We start from the raw sequence: 12,609 nt of genomic DNA, 5'->3' as shown, positions 1-12,609 counted from the left end.
AGGTTTTGCACTCTCCTTCTTCACCCGCAACAAGAGGCTCTTTAGTTCCTCTTCACTTTCTGCCATTAGAGTGGTATCATCTGCATATCTTAGGTTGTTGATATTTCTTCTGGCAATCTTAATTCCAACTTTTGACTCATCTGGCCCTGCCTTTCTCATGATGTGCTCTGCATATAAGTTAAATAGGCAGGGCGACAGTATACAGCCTTGCCAGACTCCTTTCCTAATTTTGAACCAATCAGTGGTTCCGTGTCCAGTTCTCACTGTTGCTTCTTGGCCCACATATAGGTTTCTCAAGAGACAAATAAGATGGTCTGGTACGCCCATCTCTTTAAGAACTTGCCACTGTTTGTTATGATCCACACAATCAAAGGCTTTAGCATAGTCATTGAAGCAGAACTAGATGTTTTTCTGGAACTCTCTAGCTTTCTCCATGATCCAGCGTATGTTGGCAATTTGATCTCTAGTTCCTCTGCCTCTTCGAAATCCTGCCTGTACTTCTGGTAGTTCTCGATCCACATACTGCTGGAGTCTAGCTTGTAGGATTGCTGTATAATTAAACTGCATAAATATCCCACTGTCAATTTCTTTTGCTTTTTTAAGAAAGAGGAGACAATAGTTGTAAGAAATGAAAAGGAAGACAGAACATTGATGTTTATAAAAAACTAATCTATTAATTCATGCGTGCCATTCAAAAGCTAGCATAAAAAGAAGTATTCTACTATGTTTCCATTAAAAAGTCACATGCTATAATTGGAACCCAGGATAATTGGTGACTATCAACAGCAGATTTGGGGAACAGAAGAAGAGGGGCAATGGGTCTCTCACTCTTATATTGAGGGCTTATCAATGGCAGAAAAAACATTAGTTGGATTCCAGCCAGTTCCTTTCCAGTATGGATCATTTATTTACTTGCAAACAGAAATTTCTAAATTTTAGTATGCAAAAAGAAATCTATGTTTTTTTAAAAAAAAGTAGTATACATACATGTTTAGCAGCATTCTTTAAAGAAGCAATGGTATTTTCTCGGATTTTAGCAAGTCTGAAAAGACCCACATATAAAGAAAGTCAGTACAAATACAAATAAAACAGATATGATCTTACAGTATGTAAAGATTCATCTTGTCATGGTTTCCCCTGCTATTATAAATATAAAATCTTATGCTACAAAATTTTCTATTTCTTAAAAAAAACCAAAACCAAAAAAACATTACTGTATTCAGTAATTCAAAATTCATCACAGTTAATGATATTACCATTATAAATATTTTATTACTATAAAATAAACGTTACTTGCTCCAAAGGTTTTAATTTATGAAGTCAGTTGAGGAGTAAATATTTGGGGAACAGCACTTTGGAATATTGAATTGAAGTTCTAGCTTTTGCCTCTATAATTTGACTTTTCCCCTTCAGACAAGTGAGGGGAACAAGGGATCTTATTTCAGGCAGACTGTACTCAGCAGTAACACATTAGACCAGTGGTTCCCAACCTTTTCCATACCCCGCACTTCTGATATTTTCTTGCCCCTCTTACAAAAGTTCAAAATAACAGCAACAAATTATGCATGTACACTATAATTTTGAAAACCCAAGTTTTCTGACCCCCTGGAATATCATCTCGCACCCCCGGGGGTGCAAGTACCCCTGGTTGGGAACCTCGGCATTTAGACCCTTCTATCCTTCCTCACGCAATACATTATTCTCTTTGAAAATCTTGAACTTCACCAATGTAAAAGCCCAAGGTTAAAATACCTTATTTTCTTTTATGGTTTTGATCAGGGGTGTCAAACTCAATTTCATTGAGGGCCGCATCAGCATTGCGGTTCCCCTCAAGGGGGCAGGTGGGTATGGCCAGGGTGGGCGTGGCCTACTGGGTGGGCATGGCTAGAGTGCGTATGACCTACTGGGTGGGCGTGGCCAGCTCTACATCTTTCGCATCAAGGGTCCCTGTGGGGGCCTAGGCAGGAGTGGGACAGATCTGAGGGTCTCTGGTAGAAGGAGGGTCTCTGGGCCAGGGCCAAGGCTGTGGGGGCCGTTCCCTCACTGTTTCCAGGATGGCTTCACGGGCCACATGAAACCACTTCACCGGCCAGATCCGGCCCCTGGGCCTTGTGTTTGACATGTCTGGTTTTGATGGAATCCTCCTATGTGAAGCAGCAGCAGCAACCATAATACAGTGGCAGATTTCATGCCTGTATGGTAGAACATCCATATGTTCGATTGCTTCATATAGCAGCTATTGGGGAGGTCTCCATTGCAGGACCACAGAAGAATTAACAGCTTTGGCTATTTTAATTCCTTGAGTGGTCATTTTTGAATTCATGTGCATCAGTTTTATGACTGCAGAAAACTCAGCTCAAGACTTTCCAGAACTTACACTATTATTCACAAAGACCCCTGCCCTTAAACTATATCCTACTACCAAGCGCCATGTCTGCTGAATCCTTTCAGTTCCTAAGACCAGCACAGTAGGAAAGACTACTAATGTCAGGGAAATGCAGGTTGCTTGAATTTATAGATGACTATTCAAAAGAATTCCACCACAGACAATCAATTCATGTAGTCTCTACTGCAGCTAGTTGTTGTACTTTCTAAAATTCACATACGTAAGTATTATCTGGAGGATCTGGTCGTCATAAGGTGATCAAATGTCTGTGGCCATCTGACAGAGAAATATGATCATGAAAGGCTGGCAATATTGTCATCGCTGTTGTTGAATTAGTGTGCTCAGAACAGGGTACAGCGATTTGGAAGCTCATTGCAAAGCATGAATTGCCAGAAATCACTTGAAGAAATGCTAGTGAATAGACTACCCTTTAGATTGGCCTTGGTAGGCTAGAAATAAATGGTGGTCTTGGTGAAATAATGCTACACCACCCAGGTAAAATGGCGGATATCAGAAGCACGAAGCAATGTTGGAACGACTACAGGCTGAATCTCTCACTCCCTATCAACACTAATTGGGACGTGCCTTGAAAAAAGGAGCCAAACCAGCAAAAGACTGCATTGCCCAGCCCCAAACCCCCAGCCAGCTCAAAAGGATACCTTACTTGATGGTATTGAAGGTTACGGTCATTTGTGGGCGTGAATTACAATATAACCCAAGTCTAGGATCTAAGAATCCACTGTCCCCGCCTTTCATACAGAAGACTTCAATGTATGAATTTATAATTATAATTCAATCAGATGAGCTTACTTAGTTGTAGTTGTAGAGTTTCCAGCGCCCCGATGCCCAACATCCAGTCCTATTCTTGGCTTCCAGTATTTGGCATATGAAGCTTCCATATCACAGGAAATCCCATTAATTGGCTTAATAATTATATAGTCCACTATGGAAAGATAGTAAATAGAATTGTTTTTCTGATTCTTCATTTTTAACAATTAAGGTCCATTTCATTTAAGTCCACTGGAAAGCAACCCAGCTTCCCAAACCTGAACAAGATATACGTACACTGACAATAATCACTAAACAGATCCTAGTTATTTTCATTGCACACAATGCCTGTCTTCCTTAAAATTGCCTCTTGGTGCTCTGGTGGAGTCATCAGATTATCACCCTCCCTTCCGGCATGCATATAATTCTATCAAGCGCTAACCAGAATCAATATTTAAAATTCAAATAGTGGGAAATGTTTTAGCCTAAGTTCATGTTTGCATCGGCACCATTTATTTTTTTTTAGAAATTAAGCATACCTCTAACTTTTCCAATTGTTTTTCGTGAAATTCTGCTCATAATGGGAAGTGTGAGAATACCAGAACTCTTTCCTGATTCTCCAAGGGTGGAAGATAACAGACAAGCGGAGCCCACATGGCCTGGAATTTCATCTCCTTGGATAACGGTTTCACTAAGATCTTCCTATAATTACAAAGTTATTGGGTATTTAAAGTTATTATTTTGCTTACGCAAGGTGAAAGCCTTTCCCTTAAAATCAGCTTTGCCTAAAAACAGAACTAGAAAGGTATTCCATAAGACAAGACACAACAGATGGAAACTAACCAAGGAGAGAAGCAACCTAGAACTAAGGAGAAATTGCCGAACAGTGAGAACAATCAACCAGTGGAATGGCTTGCCTTTAGAGCAAGGGTGTTAAACTGCCAAAGCCCGGGGGCCAGTTGCATCATACGGAGGCCGCACCCACCCCAGCTCTGGCAATGCAAAAAAAAAAAGTTGTAATACGTCGCGACACATCGCGTGACGTGGCAAGTTTGACACCCGTGCTCCATCACTGGAGGCTTTCAAGAAGAGACTGGACAATCATTTGTCTCAAATGCTATAAGGTCTTCTGCTCGAGCAGGGGGTTGGATTAAATGACCTCCAAGGTTCCTTCCAACTCTGTTATTCTATGTTTGGTGTTTCATTAAAGCCATTTTTATGTTTGATTTATAAATAACTCAACTTGCCATTATTTTCAAACCCCAATGCTAGATTGAGAGATTTAAAATAAGATTTTCTTTAAAAAAGGGAAATGATCTGCCTAAGCTCTATACTCAATACTTTTGAGAAGGGCTAGTGAACTGTGGTGTTGACATTTAAGGCAAGGGAGATTGCTCATTAAAGTAACACCATGATTTGGATGCTACGTTAAGTGAGATGAGGCCAGGTATAGATAACGTATTGCAGTCTGGACGTTTTGATCCATAGCTTTATTCAGGCATCACCAACAGGTGACTGTGGAAACTATAGTTCAAAATATCTGGAGGATACTAAGCTGCTTACTCCAACATTCATTTGAGGTTTGCTCTATATGTTATTATGTATTACTAGACAGTGTTGCTGAAACAGAGAGGGAAAAACAGATCTTTCCAGTCCATAACATTTAAAAAGTTTCAGGTTTCCTATACATACTAAACAAGAACTTTAAATAAAAATTGTAGTCTGATTTAGGATGACTATTCACGAGCAAACATCTCATTCTCTGTTAAAAAGGTAAAGGTAAAGGTTCCCCCGCACATGCGTGCTAGTCGTTTCCGACTCTAGGGGCCGGTGCTCATCTCCGTTTCAAAGCCAAAGAGCCAGCGCTTGTCCGAGGACGTCTCCGTGGTCATGTGGCCGGCATGACTAGACGCCAAAGGCGCACGGAATGCTGTTACCTTCCCACCGTAGTGGTCCCTATTTTTCTACTTGCATTTTTACGTGCTTTCGAACTGCTAGGTTGGCAGAAGCTGGGATGAGTAACAGGCGCTCACTCTGTTACGCGGCACTCGGGATTTGACCCGCCAAACTGCCGACCATCTGATCGACAAGCTCAGCGTCCTAACCCACTGAGCCACCGCGTCCCACCATTCTGTTAGGGCATATTTTTTTTAAAAAATGTCTGATCATCATCAACACTCATTAAACATCAAAACAAAAAAGCCAAGTTTTATACATAGCCAAATTTTACCTCAAAAAAGTCAAAGATTAATTCAAGGTTATCCGGTACCATGGTCTGTATAGTATACTCTGTCCAGCGATCAGGCTGCAGACCATATCCACATTCAGGCTGAGAATGTCGAGACTTGTATTCAGTATCACTTATAAGTGAAATCTCTAATGTATTTGCCATTTTATGTTGAAGCATAGGTGAAAGTCTGTCATCATCATCATCATCTTCCTCCTCTTCCTCCAAACCTTCAAGGGTGAGTTTCACTCTGAACAGTTAAAAAAAAGCTAAGTTTGAAGTAGGATACATGATTGATTAGCTGCTCAGCTGCCCTTCAAAGTCCAGCATTAAAAAAGTGACTACTTTTATATCTTACTTGATGTTTTTCTAGAAGCATTTTAGTGGCCATTATGGAAAACAAGAAGCTGAAAGAGACAAGCTCCCAATTGATCCAAATGTGAGTCACACAAGACGTCCAAGATTACTATAATAGTATATTTACTAAAAAATGTACACTTTTTTCCTACACTTACTAAAAGTGATGTGTGACTATGCTTATTATAGGTTCAAGGGAAACAGTTTTAGAACTGTAACTTCAGTTCTCCCACTGAGAATTGATGTTGGCACTGACTTTATTATTGCTTTTTTGAAAAAATCCACCCAAAGCCTATACAAAATGTAAGCACGTAACAACCATTACATTATAAAAGCAAAGACAAACAGTTTAAATGAATGGTAAATGGACTAAAATAACCATACCTAAACCTAGATTTTTTAAATTTTTTCTTCGTTATTGATACAGGTGGTTTTTCAGAAAAATGTAGCCGTAGCCTTATTTCTGTCTGACATGTCAGCCATCCGGAATCAACGCTCTCCACATCATCTGACAAAGCAACAAAAGTTATATTGAAAAATGATCTTGCTACATTCTGAAATGTCACTAAAACTCATCTAAATAAAAAATCTGGGTACTGTATACTATGGATAAGCTGAGAGTTTTAGGGTAAAAAATTACAGCCAAAAAGTTGTGTTTGGCTTAGCCACAGATGGGCTTAACCACTAGTATAGACAGTAAATAATAGATACCTCTTTATACTTGTTGCCTATTCCATCTGAGAACAAGCCAACCCTCAAAATTGTAACTGTAATACCATGAAAAGTGAACCACCTATGGATAAGCCAATTGCAAAAATTTAAATGTAACTGAAATTTTGAAGGTTGTCTTATGCAGGGGTCTTCAAACTTGGCCCTTTTATGACGTGTGGACTTCAACTCCCAGAATTCCTCAGCCAGCCAGCACACGTCATAAAAGGGCCAAGTTTGAAGACCCCTGGTCTTATGCGTAGGTTTATTTTTCAGTATATATGGTACTTTTGCATTAGTATCCATTTCCACAGGGAAAATCAATTCTAATCTTATTGTGGTGGCTGATGAAACTAGTCAATATGGATCCAAATCAAAACAGATTTGGGTTGATCAAATTTTAGCAACTATTATATGGAATACTAGAGTACAATTCAAGTTAGGATTTCCAAAATCAATCTTACATAGTGCAAAGGGGATTAATTTGTGGTTTTTATTTTCTTGTAAACTGCTCTGTAGTCAAGTTAAAGAAACACACTGTAGGGAAGAAAGACACACAAATACATACTCATCCCAGCATCACTAGCAGCAAATATGAGGGCAATTCGGAAATAATTCTCCATTTCATTATCAATGACAGACACTCACAGATACAGAACTTTTATTATACACATTAGAAAACTACATTACATTACTTTTCAACATAATCAACATTCAAATTGAGGCACTTATCATAATGACTTACAAGGTTTGAAATTCTTTAGTAGTAGTCGCTCAGTGCCAAATCTGAGCTATAGGGGGTGGGGTGATCAAAAACATCCCAACAGAACTGCTTCAAAAGTTATTGGGAGCATCTAGCGGTGTGCAGGCAAGCCTTATCGTGAACCAACACCACACTGGAAGTGGTGCCATAGAAAATCCCGCCAAATGTGAAGATGCCAAAGGAGTACTGCTAGTGAAGTTCATGGAGCATGGTTCGACCATGAATTCAGAAGTCTACTGTGAAGTGCCGGGGCATGTTGACTTCTGGTGTGGTGTTGGTTCACAATAATGCTCTCCCACACACCTCTAGACGCCCCCAAGAACTTTTGAAGCAGTTCCGTTGGGATGTTTTTGATCACCACCCCCCATAGCCCAGATTTGGCGCCGAGCGACTTACTACTAAGGAATTTCAAACCTTGTAAGTCGTTATGACAAGTGCCTCAATTTGAATGTGTATTATGTCAAAAAGTAATGTAATGTTGTAGTTTTCTAATGTGTACAATAAAAGTTCTGCATCTGCGAGTGTCTGTCATTGATAACCAAACAAAGGTTTATTTCCAAATTGCCCTCTTACATTAAGTATAGTAATTCAATTTCATTCTCTAAATGAAGAGAACAGGAGATCGCCCATGAGTGCTCTGTCTGGCAGCTTCTTTTGAGAAGACCATAAAATAGTGGTCTCCCATGGATCTGAGTGCCAGAAACTAAGGGAGATGACATCTTTGTTCCCAGCAGTGTCAGATAAGCCAGATAAATCTCACTTTTTAAAATCACATTTGGAAATGTTCAGTTCAACTATTTTATGGATATTAAGAGAACTTCAGAATCTGAAGCCTGGTGAGTCTTATCTTCTTTGAATTAAAGGAATTTCAAACAGTTTAAAAGTTTAAAATAATATACAATTGGTAAAAAAAGGGATTTTGATTTAAGTTTTAAATGGATTGGAAGACTACAGAGATTTGGAATATTTATTTTGCTGTAAGATTTGGAAGCAATTATATAATTAAATAATATACTCATGGGAAATTACTGAAATAGAATTAAACTTGTATTAGGAATTGAGGCTTGATGGGACACTAGAGGAAACTGAAGGACCGGGCAGAAAAGAGTTATAAAGCTGAGCCAGATAATCCTTCAAAATGGGCTGAGATATTAATAACTAGTATCTCGAAATGATACAGATTTCAATGGTTAAACGTTTAGAAAATGATGAAAAAAATTAAAAAACAGCTCTTACCTGACACACATATAATTTTGAAGGCATGGAAGATAACAAAATTGAGACTACCAAAATGGGAATACAAAAAAAAATCAAGAAAAGGATCTGAACATGGAATGGCTGTGACAAGAAATCTCAAACGATACCTCTTTATGGGATTTACAAAGTAGGCTGGTGAAACTTTTAAAGACTCCTTTTGCCAAAGACTCCTTTTGATGAAAGATCAGATCCTGTGATGCCATTGGAATGATTTAAAGGTCAAGTTTATGAAGAGTAAAAATAAGAACTATAAACATGGACTATTTGATCAGGGATCAACTATTAGTTTGATATTTCTGATAATTCATAATGGATCTTTTGCTGAACAGCACTGAAAATATGATGATTTGTGGACTATACATAATAAAAATTAGGTTACAGTAAGAATTATTATTTTATTCATAATTTTAAAAGGGTGAAGTTACAATATTAGCTTAGAGTCAATGTGGTGAAAGTTGGAAGCCATTTCTTTATGGTCTGTTTTTATTTTTATTTTCTCCTTTTTTTCTTCTTTCCTCTTCATTTCTGAACTTCTTTTACTTTTCTTGTTTCTTCCAGTTTAGTTTTATTAGTTTTTATAATGTTTACTAAAAACTTCAGTAAAATTATTTTTTTTATGGAATATTTCCTTTCGCCGCGGCCTCAAAACACTCCTATTCCACCAGGCTGACCTGGACTGACAGGCATTTTAATTAATTATATTTACAATTTTTAATTTATTTTTAGTTTTTAATTTTAATTTATTGCTCAGATGATTTTAATTTTATTTTTTATCTTAATTTCTGTATTTATTATATGTTTTGTTGTTAGCCGCCCTGAGTCCTTCGGGAGATAGGGCCGGATATAAATTCTATTAATAAATAAATAAATAAATTTCCAGGTCCCAGAACTTTGGAGAAGTGCACTTGAAAGGATAAATGCAATTGTCCTGAATAGTTACGTTGGTTTTCTGCAAGTATGTTTATGCATAGCTGCTACCACTGAAGTCAAAATGAAAGTGTCTGTGCATGTTTATTTAAGCAACCAGGAGTTCTTCCAAGCAGCCACATTAAGTCTTCCATAAACTTAAGAAGTGATGCTTTGCTTGAGTCGTCACAGCCATAATAATCAATAATATTGCACCTTTCTTTGGGGCACATTGAAAATCAAAATTTAGTAAAAGATTTTTGGAGGGGCTTTAGGGGTTTGGAGTCTAAGATTCTACTTCTCTGACATTCTATTTAAAAGCATTTTTTTTTCATTTCAAGTGCATCCTATTACTAGTATGTTTACATATTACATCTTAATAGCAATAGCACTTAGATTTATATACCGCTTCGCCGTGCTTTGCTAGTCCTTTCTAAGTGGTTTACAGAGTCAGCCTATTGCCCCCAACAATCTGGGTGTTCATTTTACCGACCTCAGAAGGATGGAAGGCTGAGTCAAGCTTTTGAGCGGGTGAGAATCGAAATGAACTGCTGGCAGCTGGCAGTCAGCAGAGGTAGTACTGCAGTACTGCATTCTAACCACTGCGCCACCACAGTTCTTTTACTTTTTTAAGCCGTTTAATTTTTTAAAGTCAGTGACCACTTACCAAAGACTCCAAAGAATCCATCATCAATGGAAATGTTATCTAGAATTAAAAGGACAAAGTGTGAGCATACTACACATTCACAGATTATAATTTGTTAGTTTAGGCAGCAATCCTACACACTTGCCAAAGAATAAACCTTTTGGACTTAAGCAACTTATTTCTGATTAGATAACTAGCGGTTTACACAATTAACAGTAATTTAGCATTGTTTGCAATAAACAATTTAAACAGGAAGATAATAACTTTACTGCCACCTAAAAAAATATTGCTTAGTTTTGTTTATTGCTAAAGTATATCTTAAAACATCCTTAGTAGGATGTATTTCGTTCCATCCAAGTTATCTAAAATATGAAAACAATATGTCATCAACTTGACAATGTATCATTACTAATGGAATGAATCAGAAGATAGTATCAGCTAAGAAGCTAAAATATCTAATTTGCTACTTGATTATGATTTAGATATATTTTATTAAAATGTTTTCACTTTTCAAGCATTAGTCTTCACATGCTATAGAAATGTAATGAAATCTTTAAATATACAATAAACTCAACAAAATTATATAAGTTTTTGAAAATAGAACTTTGACATCTTGAAAGTTATATTTAACTCTCCCTGGCTCAGTGGGTTAGGATGCTGAGCTTGTCGATCAGAAGGTCGGCAGTTTGGCGGGTTGAATCCTGAGTGAGTGCCTGTTACTCGTCCCAGCTTCTGCCAACCTAGCAGTTCGAAAGCACGTAAAAATGCAAGTAGAAAAATAGGGACCGCTACGGTGGGAAGGTAACAGCGTTCCGTGCGCCTTTGGCATCTAGTCATGCCAGCCACATGACCACGGAGACATCCTCGGACAAGCACTGGCTCTTTGGCTTTGAAATGGAGATGAGCACCGGCCCCTAGAGTCGGAAATAACTAGCATGCATGTGCAGGGGAACCTTTACCTTTACCTAAATTTTAAAGTATAAATCTTTATTATTCATCTCTCAATGTGAGACACATATCTTTCACTATTACAAAAAAAATTCTCGTTAGAATAATAATCCTCCTCTCCATGGATAATAATGCATTTTTCTATTTGATTATTTTGTCCAAGATTGGAGGGGTAAATTAAAAACTTTAAAACTAGCTGGAAAATATAAGAAATTTTCTAAAATGTGTGCATGTTGAGTCACTGAAACCTAGAGACTTGGTCTAGAAAATATTTTGATTGTATTGTTACTAATTTACCTTTAAAGGCAGTTGTAAGTTATTTATCATGTTTTATCACAAAGAGTCTACCTGAATTTAAGATGTTATCTATGCTTGAACAGGATTGAATCTAGACTATCAGAGAATGGAAAAAAAAACTTTTATTATTGAAGGACATAAATCCCTGATTATTTAACTAAAAAAAGAAATTAATAAGCCAAAATAACTTAGGACAGGCTTGTTTTTAATCAGAAAGCCAGAAAATAAACTAAGTATGTATATCTACTCAGACAGGTCTCACTGACCTCCGTCTGACTTGTCCTGTCTAAACATGCACAGAACTGTAGCCTAAGACTATCAGCCTAGGTTTAATAATTTGAAGCCTTATTTTTTTTAATAAATGGAAATTACTTTTGAGCAATACATTTCGATTGAATGAGAAATAATCTTTCAATTATAATAGAAGTGTAGAATGGAAAGGCCAATGACAATATTTTCAGATTCATTGAAAACAAGCTATTTGAATAAAATAACCTTTTTAATGGAGGCAACAGACCAAATTATACCAGATTTCCAGTTGTATTGTTTCTCCTAAATTAATGAAAGGTAATGATTTATGCTTACAGTAATCTATGCTTATTTTAAAACCTGTTTTATTCATGAATTTGTTTAGCATAATATAGGAGACAAAGAATGTCTTTCTTCTGAAGTCATTGTTCTCTTTAAGAAAATTTAACTAGTATTTAAATGTCAACTTACCATTAACAATTTATAGTTTCTATCACACAGGCATGACTTGTGAAAATATCAGCATGGATTTTCAATCTCAAAGCATAATGATTATCAATAGTGTTTCAAAGTCTTTAAAAATGAACTTAAAACTTCCTTTTCCTTTCTGTGAGCCGAGTAAGATTCAGAGTACTGAATCTCCAAACTATGATATACCTGTGCTAGGATGATCTCCACCACCTTTTCCTAGCTTCTAGATTGAAGGTAAGAGAGCCGGGATCCAACCATGCCATGCCTTAAAACCCAGATGTGCAATCACAAATTTTGGCAATGAAAACCTGTGGACACCTGATAAAAATGGACTCACGATAATACTATTTGTAAGTCTTCTGTCATATAAATTCATTTTGCAAAATTTGTGAAAGCAGTGCTCATATTGACTAGGTGGAGGATCCCTTTGTAGCAGATTAATGTTAATCCTATAAAATAATAACCCAATTAAACCATTTTGTAACATTAGCAATCTTATGCATATGTTTCAAACAGATGCAGTTGATGCCCATACCTAAAGGGGTTATTGATCGTGCTGGTAGATGAGTCTCCCACTTGTGAATTATGACTTGGCATGGACCATCGATAGTCTGTAATTTAAAAGT

General features: G+C 37.2%; 1 protein-coding gene across 5 annotated transcripts in view; it reads right to left on the bottom strand.

Annotated features, from left to right (window-relative positions):
* Positions 1-12,609, bottom strand: part of GPCPD1 (glycerophosphocholine phosphodiesterase 1) — a 57,028-nt gene that overhangs the window by 26,981 nt on the left and 17,438 nt on the right. For all 5 annotated transcript variants that reach the window (XR_014490812.1, XR_014490813.1, XM_083349305.1 and 2 more), the window contains 7 exons: positions 12,519-12,594; positions 10,040-10,078; positions 6,123-6,246; positions 5,385-5,631; positions 3,694-3,856; positions 3,197-3,329; positions 988-1,042 (listed from right to left, as the gene is read on the bottom strand). Coding sequence is in view for 3 of the 5 variants with exons in the window: in XM_083349305.1 (XP_083205431.1) it covers positions 988-1,042; positions 3,197-3,329; positions 3,694-3,856; positions 5,385-5,631; positions 6,123-6,246; positions 10,040-10,078; positions 12,519-12,594 (837 nt within the window). In the remaining 2 variants the exon portion in view is untranslated. The remainder of the gene's footprint in view (positions 1-987; positions 1,043-3,196; positions 3,330-3,693; positions 3,857-5,384; positions 5,632-6,122; positions 6,247-10,039; positions 10,079-12,518; positions 12,595-12,609) is intronic.

This window comes from Vipera ursinii (genome assembly GCF_947247035.1).
Source record: "Vipera ursinii genome assembly, chromosome: 1".
NCBI classification, from domain to species: Eukaryota; Metazoa; Chordata; class Lepidosauria; order Squamata; family Viperidae; genus Vipera; species Vipera ursinii.
The sequence above is the reverse complement of the archived record's forward strand: the minus strand, read 5'-3'. Positions and strand labels throughout refer to the sequence as shown.